Source organism: Neofelis nebulosa, chromosome 6, assembly GCF_028018385.1.
Source record: "Neofelis nebulosa isolate mNeoNeb1 chromosome 6, mNeoNeb1.pri, whole genome shotgun sequence".
Lineage (NCBI taxonomy): Eukaryota > Metazoa > Chordata > Mammalia > Carnivora > Felidae > Neofelis > Neofelis nebulosa.
Genome location: NC_080787.1, coordinates 19591160 through 19618954, shown reverse-complemented (window position 1 = coordinate 19618954; position 27795 = coordinate 19591160). Strand labels below are relative to the sequence as shown.

The window sequence follows — 27795 nt, the reverse complement described above, 5'->3', positions numbered from 1 at the left end:
TTATAATAAGTCTTGATATCTTCTACTGTAAATCCTCCACAGCTATTTTCTTTGTCATGATAAGACTAGTCTCATCCCTTTGCATTTTCATATAAATTTTAGAATCAGCTTGTCAATGAAAAAAAATGGATTTGAACTGGAATGTCATTGAATCTATAGATTGGTTTGAAGAGACCGATGCTTTTACATAGCGTGCCTTTTAATTCATGAGCATGAGAATGGTTTAGTCATACCATTCCTCATTTATTTGGGTCTTATTAATTTCTTCCAGGAATGTTTTGTAGTTTTTCGTGTAGAGATGCTGCTCATCTTTTGTGAGATTTATTCATAAGCATTTGATGGTTTTGACACTATTGTAAATAGTTCTTTTTAAATTCCATTTTCTGGGGGCGCCTGGGTGGCGCAGTCGGTTAAGCGCCCGACTTCGGCCAGGTCACGATCTCGCGGTCCGTGAGTTCGAGCCCCGCGTCAGGCTCTGGGCTGATGGCTCGGAGCCTGGAGCCTGTTTCCGATTCTGTGTCTCCCTCTCTCTCTGCCCCTCCCCCGTTCATGCTCTGTCTCTCTCTGTCCCAAAAATAAATAAAATAAATAAATAAATAAATAAATAAATAAATAAATTCCATTTTCTGATTTTGCCAGTATGTTGAAACAAAATTGGTGTTTTATACTGCCATCGTATCACTAATGTTGTCAAACGCAGGCATTATTTCTAAGAGCCTGGATTCTTATGGTTTCTATGCGTACACAATCCCAACATATTCAACTAATCACAATTTTATTCTTGTTTTCCCATCATTATATCTTTTTAATTTCTTTCCTTTGACTTAACTCACTGCATTGACCAAGACCTCCGGTATTATTGTGACTACAAGTGGTAAGAATGGACTTAGTTAGGAGCCTTTTGAAAATCTAAGTAACGAGTTCTCATCCCCTCAAAATTCAGTAGGTCCAGGTTGGGGGCCTGGAAAATCTACACTGTAACAAGTATTCTAGGTGATATCGATGTAGGGGTGTCCTAGAAACACACTTTGAGTAATATTTTTAAAGCTTCACTCACCTAAAGAGTTTTCTTGATTAGGATGGAATATTGCTCTTTTGTTCTCCCTTCTCTTCCCACTTTTATCCTCTTCCATGCCAGTGAAAGATACACAAAATACTACTTTTCTGACCACCATATTGTTTCTCTTTTTCTGTTTCTCACGGTGGATACAACACGTACGGAAGGGTCTTCAGTGTTAAAACGTCGGCTGGTTTTAGAAAAGAAAAAGACCCTCATCCTGGGTCAGCAGTCTACTCAAAAAGAAGCAAGCTTTTTAAAAATATATTCAAAAGTTCTTGAGATCACAGTTGAATTCAGTTCTTTCTGAATACACACCCAAACCCCCACATGTGCACACGCAGTCAGTCATATGGGTGTTGCCACATGATGGAAACACTAGGAGGAAAAAAAACAGATTCTAAAGGATGCACAGGTGTAGAAAATAGACTTGAATAATATGAAATCCCTTGCGACAAACATGGATACCATGTGGTTTCCTAAATATGATTAGTTGCAAATCAAAGGAACAATGTATTTTCTGAGACCCAGAGGTAAAATATGCCATGGATATTTATGGAAAGGAGATACAAAAATAGCTGCAAATATCCTAGAGTATTAGAGCCAGGCAGGGCCTTAAGATCCCGTCATCTGACTCTGGTATTTTTCAAGCTGAAGTGACTGAGATCCATGTTGGTAGAGTGAGTGATGTCCAGTGTTGTCTGGTGAGACGCACAGAACCCAGCATCCCGGATCCCCACCACAGTGCTTCTTCCCTTATGTCACTCAGGTAGTTTATGAGAAGAGATCATGTCTATGAAAGGAATCCCAGAGAAACAAGAAGGGACAAACCCACGAAAGCGAGTCCTCAGACCGGAAAAGAGGGAGATCCGTGAAACGGAATTGATTTCGTAAGCGAATTGTACGAAAGATGTGCGAAAAGAGGCGACGTGAGCAGAGAGTGGGGAAACCTAGACGAGAGAAAGGAGACAGTACACTGGGGAGGTCCAAAACTGGAAGATAAAACTATGCTAAAAGGGATGTCTGGGTGGCTCGGTCGGTTAAGGGTCTGACTTTGGCTTAGGTCATGATCACACTGTTTGTGGGTTTGAGACCACCCTGGGGCTCTGTGCTGACAGCTGGGAGCCTGGAGCCTGCTTCGGATGCTGCGTCTCCTCTCTCTGCCCCTCCCCCACTCACACTCTGTCTCTCACTGCCTCTCAAAAATAAATGAACGTTAAAAAAATTTAAAAATATGATAAAATAATTCAAGAACATGTAGGTAGACGTAGTATTTTTATGTCATTTTTATCAAACGTAGGTCTATCGAGAATTATCTCAATCATAAAATGACCATAATAAAATCTTATGAAAGTACACTTAGACTCCTTTAAAGAAAGGTATACCTCAAGTAGTAGCAATGTTAAGCTCTTAACCTCCTAAAATGTCAAAAGAAGAAGATATAGAAATCCAAAGATGTACTTTCTATATCAAGAAACATTAAATGTAAAATCAAAGAAACACAGAGAAAGCTAAGGCTAGGTATTTCTGCAAATGGCTTTATTGTTTTTTTTTAATTTTAAAAAATTTTTTAAATGTTTATTTCTTATTTTTGAGACAGAGAGAGACAAAGCATGAACGGGGGAGGGGCAGAGAGAGAGGGAGACACAGAATCGGAAGCAGGCTCCAGGCTCTGAGCCATCAGCCCAGAGCCCGACGCGGGGCTCGAACTCACGGACCGCGAGATCGTGACCTGAGCTGAAGTCGGACGCCCAACCGACTGAGCCACCCAGGCGCCCCATACTTTTTTAATGTTTATTTATTTATTTTGAGAGAGAGAGAGAGAGAGAGAGAGAGAGAGAGAGAGAGAGAGAGGAAGAGAGAGAATCCCAAGCAGGCTCCATACGCAGGCATGAAGTCCGACACAGGGCATGATCTCATGACCATGAGATCGTGACTTGAGCCGAAATCAAGAGTCCAACGCTCAACGGACTAAGCCACCCAGGCACCCCAGGTTTTTTTTTTTTTTTTCAAAGACACGGCTGATGAATGAAAATATAAGGGGGTGGAGTATCCCAAATATTTTGAACAATTAGTGGCACTGCCTTCATTAAAGAGAGGTAGAGTTTACACAGTGTTCAGAATTGTTGGCATTTATTTCCTTACGTTTCCACTTCCCTAAGAGCCTGAACCTAAATGTTACAATCATAATATTGGTTTGCAGCCTGTCTAGCCATTGAAAAGCACTCACCTTCATGGTTCATTTGATGAGCCAAATACCCTGGTTGTGTCTCCTGAGAGAGGAAGTATCCATTTTGAATCTATGTTTAACAGAGATAAACGGGCCATAATAATTAGGCAAATGTCATAGAAAAGTGAATTTTAAATGTGGCTAGTCAACCAAATGTATGTACTTAGCAAATCAATATCTTGGTTAAGGGCACAGGATTTAAAAATCAGGCAGACAAGGATTTGATTCCCAAATTCAGCTACTCATTACTCATGTAACGACTCCTTCTTTCTCTTCTCTCCTTCCTCTGTCCCTTTCTTCCTCTCCTCCTTTCTTTTATTAAAAAAAAAATCTATTTAGCATTTACTATGTACTATGCCAAAGACTAGTGGGCCAGTTATCTGACATGACTGAGGGAGAACATGCGAAGTTTATAGGGAAGAAATTTGTGGTGTGTGACCTGAGCCAAGACACGGATGCAGAAATGAGCCAGACTCACTGGGAAAAATCTGGGCAGACTGGAATAAACAATGGGAGACAAGTTTGGAAAAACCTATTAAAGTCAGGTTGTGAACGGCCTTGAATGCCGGGATAAGCAATTTCAAATTAACATTGCAGATACTTGGCGAACAATTAGAAATTGAGCGATTCAGGAGGAAGCCTGGCACTGAAAGCCAATGGAGGAGACTGGTTCAAAAGAATAGTTTACTACACGCTTCAGAGAAGGCAAGACAGAAATGGATTTAACTGTTAGAAGGACACGATGACCTTTAAAATAGCTTTGCTTGCGTGGGGGGTGGGGGGATAGGAACCAGCAGTGGGGATGACAGAGGGGGTTGAGGGTGAAGAAACGGAGCCTGTGGGGCAAAAGTTCCACGGGAGGGTGAAGCAGAAGGGGAAGGAAATAGTGTGGTAGGGATTCAGGAAGCAGTGAGGTCAAGGGCAGATATATTTTTCCCGAGGTGAAGAGTTATTCTCCATGTGGGAAGTCAAAAACCCGTGCGGAGAGACTGAAGATTCTAGAGCGTAAGAGCAGGAGATGAGAGTTCATGAGAGTTCCCACTGACCCCTGAAGTGCAGAGGGAAGTCTTGCAGAGATGGGGCAGCGTTTCTTCCTCTGAGATTGAAGGGTATGACTTGACATTGAGATTGCCTTTGTAGCCGGGAGAGAATCAAGGCAGCATTTATCTGTGTACTCCAGGTGAGCTCTTCCTAGAAACATGAGTGTCAACATCGGGCCACAAAAAAGACCAAGTGACCGAGGCTGTAGAAAGGCAAACATCAAAGGGTATAGCCCATCAATAGATTCAGCAGGAGCATCAGACCATTTTCAGTCACACTCCAGAAACCTTTCTACTTCCTTCCGTGCTGGGTAACGTGGGAAGTTTGCAGTGCAAAATTTCAAAGAAACATAGCCTGTCCTTGATCTTTACCTCTCCTTCAAAAACAATGGCACTGGGTTACAGAGACTGTGGGTCCAATGTGAAGGTGACTCTTTGTCCTCTAAGTCACCGCATGAAGAGAGTGTTGAAGGTTAAAATGAATAGGTGCTTAGGTGGACACAAGCACGTCCTAGAAGTTAGTGGCTGTCAAAGAGGGTCCCTCAGTTCTGGGTGGGTATGCCTGGTCTACATTCAAAGTCCCAACTCTGGAAACTTTACTGCCAAAGTGCTCCCAAACGTGTACAGACTTTTCGTCTCCCTCCACATCTAGGGTTCAATGGGGCTGGTGAGAAAGCTTCTGAGGATTGCAAACCAGGCTGCATCTTTATTTGAGCTCCGGGTTGGGAAAGGGGGAGCAGAGGGGTGCCCTGGGGGCAGTGCCCTCCTCCATGAACCCCCCCCCCCCGAGGCTTGCACCCCAACGGTAGTAATTCCATCCACACAAGGAAAGCCGAAGTTGGTGTGTCCGGCCAGGCATCCTCAGTCTAGAGAACGCTGTGGGTTAAGGAGACCCTAGCGTGCACTTGAAGAGCAGAGTAAGTGCGTTTGGCGGGAGAGGGCACAGTGCTGACTGGGCATCTTTGCTTTGGAGCCTTCCCTTTCGCATCGGCCTGTCTGTGCCAACAGCTGAGAACCGGGGCTGCGGGCAGAGGCGGGGTGTCAGTCCGGGAACACTGACCCATTGGCCCTGTGGCTGCAAGAGGAGTTAGGGGAGCCCTGGGCGCAAGCCAGGGATAGAGAGCCTGATCTCTGCTCCAGTCCACGAATCCTTAACGGATTTTCTTTCTCTCCCTTCACCCTTTTCTCTCCTTTGCTCTCTTTCTTTCTCTCTCCCTCTTTTTTTTTTCCTCTTTCCCCTCTTTTCCCCCTCCCTCCCGTCTGTCCCGTTCCCTTCCTCTCCCCTCCCCCCTCCCCTCCCCCTCCCCGTGCGTGAGCCTCTTCCTTTCCCCTCCTCCCCTTTTCCGCCTCTCTCTCCCTCTCTCTCTCCGTCTCCTTCTCCCTCTCAGCTCGCCGGGCGACCCTGCTCCTGCCTCCCACATTAATGGCGGCATCTTCGGAGGATGATATAGACCGGCGGCCCATCAGAAGAGTCCGCTCCAAGAGCGACACGCCGTACCTCGCCGAAGCCAGGATCTCCTTCAACCTAGGGGCAGGTAGGGACGACCCTCTCGCCTGGCTCTCTCCCCCACCCCGCTTCCTCGCCTCCCTTCCCTCCACGCGCCGGCTGGCTCAGCCCCCTGCCCCTCCTGGGGTGCCCCCCTCCCGGCGGGGTCCTCCCTCCCGCCCCCCTTCCTACCCAGCCGGACGCCGGGCTCGCTCACTCGCTCTTTGTGTCGCCGGTGTGCGGAGGGGTGTGTGTGTGTGTGTGTGTGTGTGTGTGTGCGCGCGCGCGCGCGCGTGTGTGTTGCAGAGGTGGGGGAGGGTAGTGCGTGGAGCTCTACATCCGCCCTGGAGTCACACGCGGGCTTCCCCTTTCCATAAGGAGAAGAAAGTGTTGTCAGTGATAACAATGATCATAGGAATAACCCAGAGCTGGATCGGGCTGCGAGTGCACTGGCTGTGGGCGGAGGGTCTGGCAAGGCTCTGCCGGGGAGGTGTGCTGGCAGGGCTCCTACAGGGTGGAACTTGTTGGTGACATTCGGGCTGGTGATTTTGCTGGGCTGGTGCCACTGCTGCGGTGTTGGAGGGGTGAGAGGGTGTGGGGTTGACAGCTACCAACGGGACCTTATCTTTCCACCAAGCAGTTGGAGAGCAACCCGAAGTATGATGATGATGATAATAATAATAATAATAATAATAACAACATTGTCTGTTGGATACATGTTAGGTGATCTGATTCTGTCACTGGTACTGGTGCTCAAAGTGGCCCAGATGGAATTAAGTGAAAAGGGCAACTGAGGTAGAGGAGGGAGGGAGGAGGGAGGGAGGAGGGTAAAGAGGGAGGGAGGAAGGGGTCATGGGAGGGAGGGGAAAAGAAGAAAGAGGGAGAGGAAGGGAGGGAGGGAAGAAGAAAGGAAGGGGCAATAGAGAGGACTGAGGGATCCAGAGAGTCAACATGCTTCAGTTGAGAGACCTCTCAGGCTTACTTGATGAGAAGCGCCCAGTGTCAGCTGTCCCCACTGCTGCTGCTTCTCCGGATTCATAGGCAGACATCACCCCTGTTAGTAGTAGATGGTCACCATCATCGGGAAGAAGTTGTTCAACAATAACTTCATAGTGCTGCCTTTCTGAATGACTCCTAAGCCACCACCCCAGCTGTGTCTCTTCGTTTTTAGAGTCCCTCAGTGTTCTAGCAAATCCATTGCAAAAAGAGTGAGGGAATTTTCCTGAACACTATCCCTCGAAATAAGTTTAAAAACCAGATAATACCTTTTTCTTTAGGAAACTAAATCCTTGAAAATGGAACTGAATGAAAGTATGTTGTGTGCATGTGTTGGAGCAAAGAGAACCTTCACATGATGAGTATTTTATACACTATTGAGAAGTTTGGACAAAAGAGAAAAAACTCTGAATAGAGAAACAAGATGTGTTGGCTAAGGAACCATATCTTCATGACTAGAAGGGTAACTGAAAGGATCAGAGCAGCCAACTTGGTTGGAGTGTTATATTTTCCTGTCTTGGTGATTTGGGTTTTTAATCATATGTTTTCTTGTCACTCCTAAAATATTTTCCTCTGGATTTAGTGCTGGGGAAATGAGGACTTTATTGGGAGAAGCTTTGGCAATTTTTGTGGCATGCTGTGTAGCCTGTGGTCTCACTTTGGAACTGTTAATCCTTGATTCAGGATTCAGGATATGGTTGTGAGGGGTCTTCAGAAGGACAGAGAAGAGTTTCTTTTATGGCTGAGATTGTTTTCTTGCTGAGTGATTTCAGAAATTGTACCACTGACCCCTTTGCTACCAAACTCTGGTACATTCCCTTAGTGTCTTTGTCTCAGCACAGGAGAGGAAAGGGCTAGAGCGGCAGTTAGTGAAGGTTATTTACCTTGTTTTACTTTTGACAACCAAACAATAAAATAAAACACTAAAAGAAGGCTTCAAGTTTCAGCTACTACTGAGAGAGTTGAGCCATTTCGCCACCAGATTAAACCCAGTGACTTGCCGTCTTTTATTCTGGTTAAATTTCTCTGGAGGCCAGTTAAAAGATTGGACTTTTCAGACAAGACTTGTCTGTCTTTTCTCTGGAAATGAACAAGCCCAACAAGGTCCCAGTCTCTTCTATATGCCCCTTAGAATCTCCCTAAAAGCAAAATCAAGAAAGACACCAGCAAGAAAGAGAAAGTGTATCCAGAGGATGTTGGTAGAGAAGGGAGAGCAGTCGCAGTGGACGGTGTTCTGCAGATAGGGGAGCTGTCCTCCCTCGGTGGTGCTGAAACGAAGGACTGTGTGATAGAGATGTGACTATAAACAAGACAGCGGAGGGAGGGGTGCCCAGTCCCTCCCAGTGATGGAATCCCAGGGAAAACTCAGGAGATCTAGTCACCAAAAACTTTTCTATCCCTGCCCACCTACATTTGCCGCCTGTTTACTACGCCTCACGCCTACTGCTCCACTGCTCAAATCAGGCAGTTCTGCTCTAATTTTGCGCAGGCTGTTCACTCCTGGCGCTTTGTTTATTTTCCAGCTGGTTTCTGGTTGCTTTCCTGACATAGTAAGATCTACTCACAGATGTGCCTTTCCCCCACGTTTAAAAGTAATTGTAACCCCTGGTTTAAAAAGCAAACAGCCTTGTTTATCTCCTTGAGCAGCAAGTTGTAATTAAACTATTAGTGTCGTTATCAGCGTTGCCGAACAGAGGAGTCTGCACACTTCGGGTAAATTACATAATTTGGGCATAGAGAGAACTTTGTCTCGTAACAATTTATAAACAATTAAGCAAGGAAGATTTCATTTGCCCTTTATTGCCACTCTTCTTCTACCCCCCAGTCACTTAGTGTTGATTCTTTCCAGAGAAATCCTTTCTTGGTTTAAACCATTTATGTTTAATATTTGCTTTCTCACACCCACTCATTATATAGAAGTACATGTTTAATATTTTAGAGGTTTAGTAATGCTTCATGGAATAAATATACAGATGTTCATTTTATTTGGATATCACGAAATCATTTTGGGCACCAACTCCCTTCAGCTAACCTGTATAGTTGCCAAATAACGTGTACTGGGCATTTTGAATACTAATTAAATACTTATGCATCCTTTCAACTACATCCTGTCCCTGAGGGCACTTAATAATATCATTTCAGAAATAACTCCACAGCTTGAGTGAAGGCTATACTCCTTCACCTACCAGTCCCAAGTCAGTCAAAGAATAGCACCAAAATGTGGGTCTTTCATCACTTTATGAAGATGCAAACTCCAAGTTTCAGCATAAACTGACGGAGTATAGAATCGGGATTTTCTGAACCGTGACTTCCATTCTTCTCAAAGAGACCCTTTTGTTGGTTTTTAACTTCTATTCAGCACTTAGTATATTATGCTAACAGTGATAATGGTTATTTGCTGACGGTAGAGAAAATTAAGCCAATGTATTTGCTGAAACTTACGCAGACACATCAGACCTCATTTAAAACATTGAAAGAGGTTTTTTTTTTTTCCCTGAGAAATTAAAATGTGTTATAAGGACATCGTGTAACAGAAGAGTATGTTCACACTATTAGTAGCAAGTGTTTCTAATTGTGTTCTCACTTAGTAATGAACATCATTGACATTTAGCTTGTGAGAACTTACCCTGCCTTATGAGGTCATGCATTCACTACATTGAAGTGGGTGCCCTGAAGAGTTGCAGCCTGTCTGGAGGATGTTTTCCTATAGGCTAGTGTGTTTATTTATTTATTTACATATTGACAGTATGTAGAGGGTATTTGGTCCCTAGAGGGTGCTGAAACTGAAAAGTTCTTGGCAGTTACACGCTGAAATGAATGGAAATGTTGTGGTAAATAAAAAGCCCATCTAAAATTTCTTAAAGGCGTGTCAAAAGCAGGAAAGCTAGTCACGCTGATGATTTAGGATTGTTTAAACCCCAAAACCAATATTGGGCCACTCTTGAGAAAAATAAGTACTTCTCTAAATCATAAGGAAATTTAACCTTTGTTGACATTTCGGAATTGCTTTTTGCGTGGAGTAGATTTTAAGCTAATGGCATGGTCAGCTTCAGAATGCCCATCGTTCTTGGGACTTCAAGATTAGTTTTTGTTTCTGATGTAAACCAAGGAGAGCTATTTCTGATTTCTGTTGGTCTTCCCCACTCTTCCAGGCACAGAGGATAATGGCAGTCACAATTGGCTTGTTCTGGCCACCTGTAAGAATGGATGGGTCCGCCAGATTAGGGTATAACCTTGGTCTCAGGGGATCTCTTTCTTAACTTTCTTGAGGAGGAAGATCTTTATCTCTTAGTTACAGTATGAAAATCTATGATACTGAGAAGTGACTGCCCAGAATGTGAGATCATCACTTAGCAATGAGAACTGTCCCTAGGCAAAATTGGGAATACTGTCACACTGAACCAAGATTGTTCAACCAATGCGAAGGTCTTGGTAAGCATCTTCCTTCACTCTTTCACTGAAGAATGCCAGTGTCTCCCTCACAATGTTTTCTTGTTACTGATTTCAAAGTGAAGGTAGGTCACATGGGTCTGGCTTTTATTTTGGAAGCCCCAAATCTCCTTGAAAGTACTGATTGCTTCTCACATTCAGTAGCCACAATCCAACTGGAAGTCCGTGTAGTTGACCAGAAGCCTCTATTACGGGGCCCTCTGAGGGTCTGCCCTCCTCCTTTGCTGTTCTTAAAGCTAACCAACCTGGTAATCTCATTATGTAATGCATTCAGATGGTACTGATGAAGACCACTCCAAATAATATAAATAATATAAACAAAGTAAGGGAAAGTAAATAATTAACAATATGAAGAAATAGGAAGCCCTTTGCCGTTAATATTTAACTTGACTGCTTACAATATTTTTGTTTCAACAACAATCCATACGTTTCTGAGACACCTTGAACACTAAATCTGTGTTACATGGTTAAATTTTCTTGGGATCTCTGGTCTGGGCATTATTAAATTCTTTTTAACATCTAAGGACTACATTACTATTCTCTTATCACTAACTGATATGTTACTTAGTTTGTCTGTAATTATATACATATATATATGTATATATATATATATGCATACATGTATATGTATTTAGAGAAAGAGAGAGAGATTTCATGGAAGACCATGAAAGTGTGTTTTATATGAAAAATATCAGAAAAACTTGATTTTAATGCATCTCTGCCTCTAAGACCAGGCACAAGACACTTAATTTTTCTAGGCTTCGTTCACTCGGCCCTTAGATGACGGATTTCGATTTTAAAATCTAGGAAGTCTCAGGGTGCCTGCGTGGCTCAGTCAGTTAAGTGTCCAACTCTTGATCTCAGCTCAGGTCATGATCTCAGGGTTTGTGGGTTTCAGCCCTACGCTGGGCTCTGTGCTGACAGTGTAGAGCCAGCTTAGGATTCTCTCTTTCTCTCTGCCCCTTCCCCACTCACATGTGCATTCTCTCTCTCTCTCTCTTTCTCAAAATAAACAAATAAACATTAAAAATAAAGAAAAAATAAACAAAATATTTAAAAATTAAAAAGTAAAAGGAAGTCATTTAATCTAAAAACCTGTGAATAACTGGTGTTTCCGACTCTAGCTGTACTACTGGATATTCACTGATTTTTATATGCAGTCTTATTTATGGTATAAAACATATAGTAGAATAACATAACTATAGCAGTGATTTAAATATTTGATCACAGCAGTTATGAAAATAAGCTTAAGTAAAAGAATTAATAAATATTAATCATAATTAATAATTACTTCTTAATAGTTAATAACGTGCTAGGAGGTACATTTACATACACCGTCTTAATTAGAATGTTTTAAGCCTGAATAGTCAGAGATTAGAGTCTTTAACACAGTTGATGCTTTGTAACTGTTTGTTGTATGATTGAAAAAGGTATTGGCGAAATCTGAGCAATAAATGGAAAGTGAGAAAACTAAATATTAATCTGGACTTCCAATTGGCATTTTAAGTGTTTCCTGTTCTCTTTTGTAATTAAAATGAATAGGTTATAAAATCTATATTTTCCCTTTATCCTTTTAAATTACTGGGAAAGGTAAATACATGCCTTTGGAATTCACAGATAGAATAATCCTATCTTCTAGGTTCTAACTGTAAAGCCTGGCCATGACCTACAGAGAACTTTTTTTCCTTTTTCGGAGGCATATGTGCTGATAGGAACAAATAAACTGTTGATTAAAATAGGTGCAAAACAATATATTCTTATACAGTTCTTTTATTTTATTTTTAATTTTTTTAATGTTTATTTATTTAAAACATTTTTTTAATGTTTATTTATTTTTGAGACAGAGAGAGACAGAGCATGAACGGGGGAGGATCAGAGAGAGGGAGACACAGAATCTGAAACAGGCTCCAGGCTCTGAGCTGTCAGCACAGAGCCCAACGCGGGGCTTGAACTCACGGACCGTGAGATCACTACCTGAGCCAAAGTCGGACGCTTAACCGACTGAGCCACCCAGGCGCTCCAATGTTTATTTATTTTTGAGAAGGGGGAGGGGTAGAGAAAGAGAGAGACACAGAATCCGAAGCAGTCTCCAGGCTCTGAGCTGTCAGCACAGAGTCTGTCGTGGAGCTTGAACTCACAAACCACGAGATCATGACCTGAGCTGAAGTTGGGCACTTAACTGACTGAACCACCCAGGCACCCCATCATGTATTTTAATACGAAGCAAAAATATTTTCATATCACATATGGAGTTACTCCTTGACGTATGCAACTTCAATTCATGATTTGTTTATTGTACAAGCAAGAGTTAAAACACAACTGAAAACTGAAGATAATATATAGGGCTAGTTTTCTCCTTGACTTGATAAGTTGAAAAATGAGACATATAGTCAGTGTATTATGTCAAAAAAAAAAAAAAAAAACCAGAAGAGGCCCTGAAAGAACTATTAATAGATAAAACATGTTCCTCACTGTATGATACAAGAAGAATTGTAGCATTTTCCCCCTTTGTTTCATCCCTGTCCCCACCCTCTTTGGTAGTAGGTAATAGAGTGGATGTGATTTCAGGAGGGAAAAAAGTGGGTCATGTTGACATCTTAATTGCTTTAATTTACAAGTCTTTTATATAACGTAGGATAGTTAAATAAAAGACAAAATCAATTTTATGACCTTATTGAAGGATGATGGATTGGCATGACTTTCTACACAGGCTATCGAAAGACAACAGAAATAATCACACTACTAGTTATTTAACATTTATAAAAGCAAGTGTTGTATAAAAGCTTGTAGTTTTCCTATTGATCTTTACTTCCTCATTTGTATACCCTAAACTAACAATTCAGGAGCAGAATCTTTGAATAGTAAATACTTGGGCTGTAATTGTAGTCATGAGGATTCAATGTATATCTTGGTTTTGAAACTATACTGAACTTTATCAATGTGATTATTTGCCATTTATAGACATAGACAGCCCATTATTTCTGGATCTCTACCACACAAATAACAAGTTGGTTTAATACTCAATCATGGTTTAATCGAGAGTATAGAAAGAGCTGTGTTATGCTTGATTTTCCTTATTCCATCTGGGCCCTGTGTTTTGGGAGGGGGGAGGTAGAAGAAGGTAAGAGGAAATCATAATATTTATTCATTCAACAAATGTTAATTGGGAACTTAAATATGTATTAGGCCATGTTTTAGACACTTGGGAAATATTAGTAATCAAAACAAACTCAGTTGGTTCAGTTGGTGAAGCATTTGACCCTTGATCTTAGCTCAGGTCTTGATCTCAGGGCCGTGAGTTCAAGCCCTGCATCGTGGAGCCTACCTAAAAAACAAAAACAAAAAAACAACAAAAAAAACCCATCTAACCCTTGTGAATTTTAACTTCGTAAAGTGGGTTATGGACAATAAACAATTTAGTATTTATACACACTGTATAATATTTTAGAAGTCAAGGCAAAAATGAAGCAAGCTAAGTGTACAAGACATGTAGGGGCAAAGAAAGGGGTGGGCTGCAGGATAGGCAACATTGAGAAGAGGGGATGTGAACAAAGTTCTCCAAAGTAGGTGAGAGAATGAGCAATACCAATATGGGTGGAGGACAGCAAGGGCAAAGGCCCTTTAACTGGCGTGTTCCTCGTGTGTTCAAGACCTGGAGAGGAGCCTAGTGTGGCCGGAGAAACTTGTAGGGAATAGGGACCAGAGTACACAGGATCTGGGGGCTACTGTGGGCTTTGATTCTCTTAGTGGAGTGTGGGACGATGCGGGGATTTAAGCATAGGAATAACACGATCTGAGATAGATTTTAAGAGGATTGCTGGGGCTGCTGGGCATGAGCAGACGGTAGTGGGACATGAGGAGGCAGGGAAGCTGATTTGGAAGATTTCAGTAACCCAGAGAAATGGTGGTGGCTAAGCAGCGAGGCAGAGAAGCGGCAGTGAGAAGAGGTCAGATTCTGTATGTATTTGAAAGGATAGCCAACAAGCTTTCATGATGGATTCAGTGTGAGTTGTTAAGAGAAGGAAAGGAGCAAGGAGTCCCTCCAAGGTTTGGCCTGAGCAACCACAAGGATAAAAGGGCCTTTGGGGGGCATGGGGGAATGGTCAGAAATTCAAATGCAGACATGTCAAATGTGAGATGCCTACTAGACATCCCAGTGGAGGTATCAGATGAGCAGTTAGATAAGCCTAAGGTTAAAAATGAGGTCTGGTGCAGAAATATTTATTGAAGGGGCACCTGGGTGGCTCTGTGAGTTGAGCATCTGACGTCAGCTCAGGTCATGATCTCACAGTTTATGAGTTTGAGCCCCACGTTGGGCTTGCTGCTCTCAGTGTGGAGCCTGCTTCAGATCGTCTGCCCCCCTCTCTCTTTGTCCCTCCCCCACTCAGGCTCTCTCTCTCTCTCTCAAAAATAAAATAAAACATTAAAAAATATATTTAAGTTGTCAGCATATAGAGGGTGTTTGCTAACATCTGTACCGTGGGCTTTGTAAACTCTTGGTTATCTGTTTCTCATAATGACCTTAGGAGATTTACATGATTATTACTGTCCTTATTTTATCCATGTGGCAACTAAGTCACAAAGGGGTTAGATAACTTAGCAGTGGTAATGTAGCTAATAAGATGAAGAAATGGAATTTGGATCATCTTTTATATGACTCAAATCCATATTCTAAATGGCCACGATTTCTTACAAGAGAGCAAGCTGATACAGTCAACTTTGCTATAAAGTCACATTTTAAGCTTATCATGGCTAAGGGAAAAAAAGAGAGAGAATCAGGAATGCATCCTAGCCCAGTATTAAATATATATATATATTTGGCTAGGACTCATTAAGAAATGCACTTTAACATCACATACACACATGCATATTTATGATTGGAATAAAATATTCCTCAAAATACCCTTAATATGTGCAAATAAACTCTGATGTTTTCTACATTACCCTATTCCTTCCCTTCCCATCCATTCCCTTCGAACATAGTCTAATTATAAAAATGCTGGTTATGACCCATCTAAGTGATTTTACAACCCACAGTTTAAAAAACATTACTTAATTCAGGGCATCTGGACGGCTCAGTCACTTAAGCATCCGACTCTTGGTTTTGGCTCAGGCCATAATTTTGTGGTTTGTGAATTTGAGCCCCAGGTCAGTCTCTGGGCTGACAGTGCGGAGCCTTCTTGAGATTCTCTCTCCTTCTGTCTCTGCCCCTCCCCCACTCACAGGCATGCACACTCTCTCTCTCTCTCTCTCTCTCTCAAAATAAATAAGTAAACTTAAAAAAAATAAGTTAAAAAATTAAAAACATTATTTAACTCATTGTTTTCTAGGCATTATTTCTGAACTCAGAAAAAATATTTGCAAGGAAATGCCCATCTTTTTTGATTCCCCCAAAGAATGTGGTAAATTCATTCTCTTCACAACATGAATCAAGATGAAAGAGAAAAGCTCCAGAGTCAAGGCCAACTTCGCTCTTAGGTAGAGTAGGCTCACAATACCTTTTGAGGCTCACAAGAAAATGTTTTAATTTCTTTTAAGGTCAGAAGAAAAAATGAGTATAATCCAGCCTGGTTTATATTTGTCTCTCTACCAACGTAATAATAGATATATAGTTTTTAATATTTTTTGTGGTGAAAGGGGCTTTCGAAGGCAGAAGTGACTGGGACCCATGGAAGTCATAATGCAGCCCTGCAGAGTGGAAAGAAGAGCCGTGAGGAAGAATCCTCTCTTTTTCAGGGTAGTGATAGTGGTTATGTGAGTATGTCTGGAGCTAGACTTCCTGGGTTCAAATCCCCACTCTGTCATTTACCAGCCGTGTGACCTTGAGCAAGACATTGAACCTCTTAAGTTTCTCACCTATAAAATGGAATTAATAATGGTGACCACCTTGGAGAGTATTTTTTGAAGAGCAGATAATTTTATGAAATGTGAAAAACTTAGGGGCTCCTCGGTGGCTCAGTCGGTTAAGCGTCTGACTTGATTTCGGCTCGGGTCATGATCTCACCGTCAAGGATGGGATGGAGTCCTGTGTCGAGCTTGCTTAAGATTCTCTTTCTCTCTCTCTCCTTCTACCCCTCTCTCCCCACTCACGTGCTTTCTCTCTCTCTCAAAAAAAAAAGAAAAACGTGAAAACCTTAGGATAGTACTTGGCATATAGTGAGTACTCATTACACAAAGTGGAGAGCAAGCTCCATTACATTTCTGTGTATTGCCTCATCTTGGTTCTATTCTTCCAAGATATTACCCAAAAGAAAAAAAAAAAAAAGGAAAGAATGAAAAGAAAAAAGGAAAAAAGAAAGATGTCCTTCTAGTTACCACATCTTCTAAGACCAAATGGCCACAAAGTCACAAACGTTCAGACAAGGAACAAGTTTTCTTAGCTAATTTCACCTCTATTCAGTCCTTGTTTAGAGTACTGAATGAGTATGACAGGCCCAAGATGAGAAAGGAAGTCACCCTCAGACTCTAAAAGTTAAGGAAATTTACATTAAAAACAGTCCATCCTCTGACTGACGTTGAATGGGATCAACTCTGAAATATCAAAGGGTCACATGGAAATGGCCACATGGAGAAGACTAGCTACTGGATGTCCCGGTGGGCCCCTGAACTTGGAGGTGGTGTTTTGTGAGAAGGGAAAAAAAGAGCAGAGAAAGGGATGTAGGAGGAAGAAAGGAGGAAGGCAAAGAGGGAGGGAGAAAAGAGAGAGAACACAGCTTTTCGGTTTGAGAAGTCATCCACGAAGGCCAGGTGAACATCAAAAATCACGGAATCTTAGCTTTTCAGAGTCAGGGAGAGCATCTTCTCATTTCTGAATCACGGGCATAAGTGTTCCGTGATGGGTTTGGAGATTTGCTGATCCCCAAATCGGACTCTGCTACTTACGAGCTAAGCCATCTCTGAATCTTTGAAACCTCGAACACGGAGATAACACTCTCTGCCTAATTCTGGTTGTTACTTTAAGGACCAAATGGGAAAATGTCTTGCCAATAGGCAAGCACTATATACAAAGGCGAGGAACAGAGGTGGTCTGGATGAATGGGACAGCTTTAGATTTCTCGCTGTGGCACGAATGAGGCACTGGAATGAAAATGTGAAAACTAGATTAATTCTACTGAAAATGTGGCCTTTGCCATAGCCAAAAATTCAACACAGCCCAAGAGTCCAGAAAGACTGACGACAGCATCTACCGATTTATAAATGTAGGTGATGTTCATGCCTTCAATGTCAACTCTCATCACGGTATGACGTGTGGTTGCCTTTGGATACTCTTATCCATCCATAAGAGACAGAGTGCTCGAATTTTTACAAGTGTTTGTTATTTTGAAACTAAAAGTAACTGTACTGCCCTCTAGAATGACTGGCCTTGCAAGGCGTTTGTCCAACTTGGTCTTAGGCACACACCAAATAACCAGATGCATCCCTCTTTTATAATCTCCCCTTCCATTTCCTTCACCTTGTCCTCCCTTCCCTGACTGAATGCCCTAATTACTTGTTTTGACCTTAATCAACACACCCAAAGCTTCCAAGCCAAGATCTTCATTTCCGAGAGGAAGAGGCTTCAAAAGTTCCCTATGTATCTGAGGAAGTCTAGGGCTGATCATTACCTCCCACTGAAACCACAAAATCACACATTTCGCACAGCTGTGGAGCCAGCTGCCCTAAGCTCACCCCAGATCGCCCACCATTGCTGCCTTCCAGCAACGTCTTTGCTGTATCTGGTTGTGATGCTGGCTTGTAATCAGCTGAGAAGCAGCTATTTCAGTAAAAAAAGTGACTTTCACCGGCAGTTTGGGCATGGCACTCAGAACCACCTTTCATATAAGGCAACTTCGCAGTTCTAGAAATGATTTCTCCATGTTCAGCGGGTTCAACTGAAATAGAACAGGCAGAAACCAAGTTAGGAGTGGCTGGGCTCTTCATTTTGTTTTTTACTCTGTGTCTTTGTCTCCCAGTTTGGAGGGGGTTTCATTCATATAAAAGCAAAAATTTTCAACTGATATCTGGGTCTGGAGCTATAATGTAGGCAATGCAGATCATGCCAAATGGTGGCTCATCACAGATTCCCCATTATGTACAATTTGTGATACCACATAACTTTCATGAGTGTATTTTACTGCATTTTGACACAAAAAGGTATTTGGTTAATAGGCTTTAAGCAAATTAGATACTTGATACATTATTGTAATTTTGTAAAGCTTCAAAATGACTACGGCTTTTTTCAAGTTGTAAAAGCCCTGAGGTAGTTTTCCTTTATCTTCTTGTGTAAGGAATTCATTTTAAATACGCAGAAATAAATCGTTATTGTGGTTTCTGATGTTTTAGCCAAAGGTGTTTCCTACATCCTGTGGTACCACAGACTCCTCGCCACAGAAATCCTCCCCATTTTATGAAGCGACCAGACAGAGCATAGTCAGCGCTCCCTGGGTGGGCCATTTAGTTGATTTAAACATGTATTTTTTGTTTTTCCAAGTCTATCCATATATTTGCACCTGTCACACCGGTAATATTCTTTCTGGCGTCTTGAGAACATTTGTATTTCCAGAAAGAAAAGATTGGCTCATGGTTTTCTTGTCCACCAAGATCTGAGTCAAACTATGACATCACTTGTCTGATAAAATAGCAACCATAGACACGGAAGTGTGTGTTAAGTCTAAGACCAACTAGAACCATCCATAAAAATAATGCCAGGTCAACCCAAAGTAAGCTCAAATCAGCCTTAAACTCACTTCATTGGCCTCTCTGTTACAGCTCATATAATATGATCTGTATGAACAATTTCTGCTGTAAAGTTACCTCATGAAGACATATATCATCTAAGTCCTTCCATAAACCCAATTATAGGGGCAATTCAGGAGAGTTACAGCTACTCAGGTCTGCGTTCTATCTCCTCCCCGGTTCCACTTATTAAGGACAGTGAAGTGGAAATATTGAGGTAGAAATGAAACAATGACTGAATTTAGCCAACACAGAAAAGACTGCTCTAATCACTCAATCAGGCATTGCATTAGCTTTTTTATTGCTATGTAGCCAGCTTCATTCATTAGAGATGGTTTGTCCAGAGAAAAGCTATCAGCGGCCCTTTGTACACAAATATGAATATATGTTCAATATCTCACTGACTTATTTACACAACATTGTGTATGTTTCATTCAAAATTATTAGCACTCTTTCATTATTTTTTTTATTTAAAAAAATTTTTTTTAAACATTTATTTATTTTTGAGACAGAGAGCATGAACAGGGGAGGGTCAGAGAAAGAGGGAGACACAGAATCTGAAACAGGCTCCAGGCTCTGAGCTGTCAGCACACAGTCCGACGCGGGGCTCAAACCCACTGACCGCGAGATCATGACCTGAGCCGAAGTCGGACGCTTAACCGACTGAGCCACCCAGGCGCCCCTTATTAGCGCTCTTTCATTTAAATTCAGTCATCCTAGGGGCGCCTGGGTGGCGCAGTCGGTTAAGCGTCTGACTTCAGCCAGGTCACGATCTCGCGGTCCGTGAGTTCGAGCCCCGCGTCGGGCTCTGGGCTGATGGCTCGGAGCCTGGAGCCTGTTTCCAATTCTGTGTCTCCCTCTCTCTCTGCCCCTCCCCCGTTCATGCTCTGTCTCTCTCTGTCCCAAAAATAAATAAAAAAACGTTGAAAAAAAAAAAATTAAATTCAGTCATCCTAGTACTTAGATAACTAAGCTCTTGGTCGCAAGTGGCAGAGAGGAATATAAGAGTAGTAATTAATAAAACACACATTAATTAATAATTGATAAAAAATGTATCACTGAGGCAAAAAAACCCAAAAAGCCCAATGGTAAAAGATAGAATTCCTTTTCATGTTATAACACGGTTCAGAGCAGGAGATACTCATGTTATCATTTTTTAAAGTTTATTTTATTTGACAGAAAGCACGAGCAAGGCAGGGGCAGAAGGAGAGGGAGAGAGAGAATTCCACCCTGAGCACGGAGCCCGACACAGGGTTCGAACCCACGAACCGTGAAATCATGACCTGAGTCAAAACCAAGTGTCAGAAGCTTAACTGCCTAAGCCACCCAGGCGCCTTTCATATTAAATTTTTTGTTCCCCACAGAATTGAAATGGTTTTGAAAGGAAATCACATAGGTCCTAATAAAAAGGCATAGAGAGGGACTACATAGAGAAGTGGATGTTCATCAGATTAAAGCTTTTCTGCAGCCAATATTCAGCATTCAGAACTGGAGGAAAATGAGAAGCATCTTACGGCTACTTGTACATTGATTCAAATATGTAGCACATTCACCGCAACTGAGCACAGACACTCAACCCTGGTGTATATTAAAGCGGATGTAATTTTCTTTCCATTGCTGGTGTTTCAGAGGAATGTATTCTCTGTCAATCTCTGCAGACCTCAAATACGGTCCAATAACCACAGTGAATCTTGAGCACATTTTAGTGTCTTTTCCAAATTATTTTTTTTTAATTTTTTTTTACTTTTTTTTATTTTTGAGACAGAGAGAGACAGAGTATGAACAGGGAGGGGCAGAGAGAGAGGGAGACACAGAATCTGAAACGGGCTCCAGGCTCTGCGCTGTCAGCACAGAGCCCAACGCGGGGCTCGAACTCACGGACCGTGAGATCATGACCTGAGCCGAAGTCGGACGCTTAACCGACTGAGCCACCCAGGTGCCCCATTGTCTTTTCCAAATTATAGCTGGTTGCATCTCTCTCACGCTTACCCTTTGGTGACCCTAAAAAAAAAAAAAGAAGAAGAAGAAGCGTGTTATTTATGTGGGTTCATAAAAATATAAATTTTTTCCATAAGGCTTCAGCTTCCATAAATCTGTTGCTGCGGTTCAATTGTTTTCCTCCCCCGAGTGGGAGAACAGTTTCAAGTCTGAGGTCCACCTAATCCTAGTGTCAGGACAAAATGCTGTGGGGGAGGTGTAGAGGTCGTACAGGGGGAAGCCGATCAAGGGAGCAGGGTAGCAAGGGAAAGAGAGAGTTCTAGTCTTCCCAGGGGTAAATTGCCAGGAGCGCCCACTGATTTGGAATATGTCATCATGCATAGAAGGAGAAAAATGCCTTGGGATTTTTGACTCACGAGGGAGCTTTGGTTAGGCACAGGTGTAGGGCAGCTCTCCTGACCGCTCTGGAAGTATCGCTTGGAGAGGGCGAATGTGCCCCGATGTGTCGGGCAGAGCTGGATATGAATTCTGACACTGTTGGGCAAGTGTACCATCTTGATGAACTCGGTTTGCTTACCTATAAAACATGCAGGTTCATTTCCCAGAGTCACGAGAATGACCCGAAGGGGGGTTAGAAAGCAAAGTCCCTGGCATAGTAGGTGCTCAATAAACACCTTTCAAACCATTCAGGCAAGACGCATGTTCAGTTTAGTTTACTAACATGAAATCTTGATGTCGTAGCACAGCACAGAGACAATGATTAGAATAGCCAAAGTGCCCTTATAAAATCTGGACAAGGGGCACCTGGGTGGCTCAGTCGGTTGAGCGCCGACTTCGGCTCGGGTCACGATCTCGCGGTCCATGAGTTCGAGCCCCGCGTCGGGCTCTGTGCTGACAGCTCCGAGCCTGGAGCCTGCTTCGGATTCTGTGTCTCCCTCTCTCTCTGCGCATCCCCCGCTTGTGCTCTGTCTCTCTCTGTCTCTCAAAAATAAATAAATCAATGTAAAACATTAAAAATAAAATCTGGACAAAATTTTCAGAAAGGAACGAATGACTTGTTTATCGTGACTTATTTCACCAAATATCCATATAACAAATATTCATCAAAAGCCTGCTACATGCTCAACATGGATTAAACAGTTTCTTCAATAAGCAAATCCATCCACATCCACCAGACTCCCAAGCTTTTTTGAAGAAAGGGATCATGTCTGCCTTATTTACCCCGAATCCTCAGTGCCTACCACAGAGCATGGCCCATGACAGGTGCTCAAAAACTACTTGTGATAAAAAGAAATGTCATCAGGGCAAAGGCCGCTTTGCTCTTAGTTCGACTTTATACAAAACTCACTGGGTTTCTTCTTCAGTTTTTTTTTAGAAAAGGACTTCATTTTTTATTTTGTTTTTTTGCACTTGTATGTTTTTACCGAGATGTAATTGACATACAACATTGAGTAAGTGTATGGTCTATACATGTTGATAAAAGGTCTTTATATTTTTTTTTCAACTTTTTTTTTTTATTTATTTTTGGGACAGAGAGAGACAGAGCATGAACGGGGAAGGGGCAGAGAGAGAGGGAGACACACAGAATTGGAAACAGGCTCCAGGCTCCGAGCCATCAGCCCAGAGCCTGACGCGGGGCTCGAACTCACAGACCGCGAGATCGTGACCTGGCTGAAGTCGGACGCTTGACCGACTGCGCCACCCAGGTGCCCCAGGTCTTTATATTTTTAAGAGCAGTTTTAGGTTAGCAGTTTTTGCAGAATGGAGAGGAAGGTACAGAGATTTCCCCTGGACCCCTGCCCCCACGCATGCACAGCCTCCCCCATGATCAGCATCCCCCACCAGAGTGGGACATTTGTTACCAGTGATTAACCTGCATTGATGTGTCACTATCACCCGAAGTCCCTAGTTGACCTTAGGGTTCACTCTTGGTGCTGTACTTCCTGTGGGTTAGTCACACGTACACTGGCATGTATCCATCATTCTAGAAACATACAGGATATTTTCACTGCCCTAAATGTCGTCTGTGATTTTCTTATTCATCTCTTTCCCTCTCCCCCCCAGCCCCTGACAGCCACTGATCTTTTTACTGTCCTTATTATTTTTGCCTTTTCCAAAATATCATAATTTCACATGCATTTAAGGTGGTGTGCATGTAAGGTTTTTCCATGTCTTTTCTTTTTTTAAAAAAAGATTTTTTAAGTGTTTATTTATTTCTGAGATAGAGACAGAGCATGAGTAGGGGAGGTGTAGAGAGAGAGGGAGACACAGAATCCGAAGCAGGCTCCAGGCTCGGAGCTGTCAGCACAGAGCCCGACGCGGGGCTCGAACTCAAAAACCGTGAGATCGGGACCTGAGCTGAAGTCGGTCGCTCAACCGACTGAGCCACCCAGGCGCCCCTCCATGTCTTTTCATGGCCTGATCATTCATTTCTTTTAAAATTTCTTTTATTTTTTTTAATGTGTATTTATTTTTGAGAGAGAGACACATACACACACAAACACACACAGAACGTGAGCAGGGGAGGGGCAGAGAGAGAGGGAGACACAGGATCCGAAGCAGGCTCCAGGCTCCATGCTGTCAGCACACGGCCCGATGCAGGACTGGAACTCACAAGCTGAGAGATCATGGCCTAAGCCAAAGTTGGACGCTTAACCAACTGAGCCACCCAGGCGCCCAGGTTCATTTCTTTTTAGCGTTGAATAGCATTCCATTGTCTGGATGTACCACAGTTTATTTATTTGTGCACCTACTGAAGGCCATCTTGAATGCTTCCCAGTTTTGGCAATTATGATTAAAGCTGCTATAAACATCCATGTGCAGGTTTTTGTGTGGACATAAGTTTTCAACTCCTTTGGATAAATACCAAGGAGTGTGATTGCTGGATCATATGGTAAGAGTACGCTTTGTTTTGTAAGAAGCTACCAAACTGTCTTCAAAAATGGCTGTACCATTTTCCCTTCCCACTAGCAATGGATGAGACTTTCTTCTCTTCACTTTTTCGCAACATCTATAGACTTCTTTATATATCTGATCCTTGATTCGTTCTGACAGTTTCCATAAGCAGAAGGTTTAGAGCAAGGAGACACTTACCCCATCAAAGCTGTCTACAACCCAGGCAGGCTTCTCAGCGTCTGCCTCTTCAGTCCTGCTCTCTGGGAAGAGGCCAGAGATATGATATTCTCCAGAGTTTGTGTCTGGGTCCTGTAAAACATAGAAAGGAAGGGTTATGTTGGTGGTTTTCACTCCTGTTTTATTATAGTTGCAATAGTACTTGGGATGATACCATTAACTTTATCAATTCTCAGCTCCTAGTGTCCCCTGAAGTGATTCCCTAGACATGGGGGAAGGTTGAAAGTCAGTTCTTGCGAAGGAGACTAGCTGTTCTTTTCTCCCATGCTTCACAAAGAAGGATCCCTTTCATTTGGCCTGTTTTGAGACTGCAGAAGGAGAAACGAAGCAGCTCTAAGCAAACATAATGTTTTTCTCCTCATTCACCTGGCATTTTGTTTCCTTTTTGAGCTGAACTGTAGGAATTGACATCATTATGAGAAGATCATGGCAGTCTCCCACTTGCTATATCTCTGAAAACCATTGCTAAGTTTTGTAAAATGAACCTCAGTGAACTAGAAAGAACATGCTCTGTGTTGGAGGCCATTCTATATCTCCAAGTCTTTGGAGTATAAACTTGGCTGCGATAGAATTTTTGGTAATTCTGGTATAATAGTCTGCCCTAAAATTCAGAGGGGGAAAATTATTAAAATATTTAAGGAGTTGAGCTTATGAAGTTTGGAGATTACCTGTTCCAGTTAACACATTATGCCCTAGAGAGCCCTATGATCCCCAAGAAGAGAAAAGAAGGAAAGGGAAGGGGTGCCTGGATGGCCCAGTCAGTTGAGCGTCCGACTTCGGTTCAGGTCATGATCTTACTATTGGTGAGTTTGAGCCCCACATCAGGCTCTGAGCAGTCAGCACAGAGCCTGGAGCCTGCCTCAGAGTCTGTCTCCCTCTTTCTCTGCCCCTGCCCCAATTGTGCTCTCTCTCTCAAAAATAGATAAACATTTTTTTAAAAGGAAAGGGAAATAGAAAGTCTTCAGATTCTAGATGTTTAAAAGCAGCTCAGTTCCAGGGGGATGCTGGAGGCAGTGCATATAGGTTCTTGAAAGCCAACTAAGCACATCTCTTCCCAACTCCAAGGTCAGTGTCATCACATCAGGAGCTTTGCAATCAGCCAAAGTATTTACACATGGAAATCAACAAACACTACTATACATCAGAACATTTTTCTGGATGTCTGCTTATTTTTGAGAAAGAGAGAGACACACACACAGAGTGTCGCGGGGGAAGGGGCAGAGAGAGAGGGAGACACAGAATCCGAAGCAGGCTCCAGGCTCCGAGCTGCCAGCACAGAGCCCAACACGGGGCTCAAACCCACGAATCGTGAGATCGTGACCTGAGCCGAAGTTAGATGCCTCACCGACTGAGCCACCCAGGCGCCCCTCAGCACAGAGGGCTTGTTGTTAAACAGTTACTCGCACATCACTGCTCAGTTCACAGAGTTGAGCCTGATATTTAATAGACATACTCTAAGCACCATCCAAGTATCTATGTAAGTGGTTTAGGCATGTTTTATTAGATGCTAAAAATATCAAAGGCAAAGTATCAGAATGGCTTTGCTTGACCCATTTAATTTGACAACTTCACGTTCAAATGTTTATTCACTTCAAAGGATCTAGGAACATGTTGGTAGGTGAAATTACTTTATTATTGCTTCACTGGTATTTTAATATGGCAAAATCAGTATGGCCAAGGTGCAGGATATAAGCATGTCTGTTGAAAATATGCTTTCATCTCTGGCATAGATGTAAAAATGTGTGATATAATCTAGCAGTTTTTCGTCAAAAATATCTTTGCATCTTGCATTTTGGACACTTGTGACAATGAAAGTGGATTTCTTTCTGCAGTGCATTCGGTCATAAGATCAGATTGGTCAGTGCTCCAGCATATCACGCAGCATTTCCACATTGACCAACTAATGCTGCTGTAATACATTAACTCCATTTGGAATCCAGATTCAATCAAACAAATAGTGAGTCCGTTGCAATATCCCCATCCTAGCCTTGCCAGCTGGAAGGGTGACTGTCCAAGCAAGAAGTCGACAGCTATTGGGGCGCCGGGGTGGCTCAGTCGGTTGGGTGTCCGACTTTGGCTCAGGTCTTGATCTCATTGTCGGTGAGTTTGAGCCCCGCTTCGGGCTCTGTGCTGACAGCTCGGAGCCTGGAGCTGCTTCGGATTCTGCATCTCCCTCTCTCTCTGCCCCTCCCCCATTCACCCTCTGTCTCTCAAAAAATGAATAAACGTTAAAAAATTATTTTAAAAAAGAAGTCAACAGCTATTTAGAATTCTTCTGGTCTATCAGTCCTTAGAACAATTGCTCATCTACATCAGAGTAAAACACACACACACACACACACACACACACAAGTCATTGCATGTAGGCCTTCCAGAGAGAGCCTTTTAAAATTATATTTCAGTTTCTTCGAGTCACATGTATTTTTCAAGCAGCGGAGAGAAAGGGTTTTTTTTGTTGTTGTTGTTTCCTGAATGGCTGTTAACTTCTAGTAAATGCAGTGGTGGATGAAATCAGGGTCTCAGGGGAGTTATCTGACTTGCTGGAGGGAATTTGAACAAGTTCCTTTACATTCTTCTTTCTTTTTAAAATGTGACTCAGTGACAATCATAAAGGAGTGTGCGTGCATACACTAAGAAACCGACCTAGAACTTTGCATTTATGCATGGGGGCCGGTATAGGGTAAGAAATGAGAACGTTTTCTCTCTTTGTGTGTTTTAAAGCGTTCCGGGTCATTTCTGGGCATTCTGACATACAGAAAACAGATAAAAGGATTCCAAACAAGAGGTCATTAGTTAAGAAAAGAGCCTAAAGATGTCGGGAGTTCTAGGAAAAATGACAAGACAAACTTAAAACGCATTGATAAATCCTGTTTCAATTACTTTACCTCATTCTAGCTGCATAACATGAATCAAGCAGAAAATGTTATTGTATGTGGCCTAAATATTATCGCATAATTGGGCTTAGCATTTCCCTTTAATGTAGAAAGTGACACCTGCCTGACACATTGGGGCAGTGGATTTGTCTGTTGGGAATTGGAATTCCCTCATTTTGACCAGTTTGATGTGACTATGTACAACAGAATCTCTTTCTATAGGGACAATTACTTAGAATGCTATCCAACCCTTTTTAGGGAACAGATCCTGGGAGGAACAGTTATCCCCATCAAATCCCCGTTGGGCAGAAGATCCTGACAAAAGAATGGATTTTACCTACTTAAGGTTCTGGTAGGATGCATTAGTATGAGGGCCAGAAATTTTCTTTTCACCTATTTCTCTTTTTGAGAACAGAATGACTTTCAATCTGGTTTCAGGTTGGGGTCTGTGGGTCAGACTGTGGACCATGGAGTCCTGGCCCTGGGTTTGCCTCTCACCTCTGGACCTCATTAAGTGTGAGGTTTTGAGTTAGTTGCTGAACCTCTCTATGTCTTTCTTCCTTCTCAGTAAATTAGGGGTAATAATAGCATCTATTTTATAGTGGTGGGGATTAGAGAAAGCGGTATGTACAAAGTTCTTAGAAGAGTTTCTGATACATAGTAAGCACTCAGCAAACGCGCGCTGGCGTTATTAGTGAGCACTGTTGGCGGGGTCAGCCCAGGATGCTACTAAGCTTTAGAGACTCAGCACCTGTTGGGAGAAGAGCCAGCTGGCTCAGCCGTGCGGTCCCTTCTGTGAGTCCGTGCTTTTGCTTTGCTCCCCTTCTGCACAGATCTGCTTAGAAGCTCAGAAGGAAACCTCTTTAACCCCCAGGTCC

General features: G+C 42.6%; 1 protein-coding gene across 5 annotated transcripts in view; it reads left to right on the top strand.

The window, feature by feature from the left end:
- The window catches only part of PHACTR1 (phosphatase and actin regulator 1), a 565269-nt gene that overhangs the window by 32784 nt on the left and 504690 nt on the right, over positions 1-27795 (top strand). For all 5 annotated transcript variants that reach the window (XM_058732981.1, XM_058732982.1, XM_058732978.1 and 2 more), the window contains one exon: positions 5716-5862. In XM_058732981.1, coding sequence (XP_058588964.1) covers positions 5716-5862 — 147 coding nt within the window. The remainder of the gene's footprint in view (positions 1-5715; positions 5863-27795) is intronic.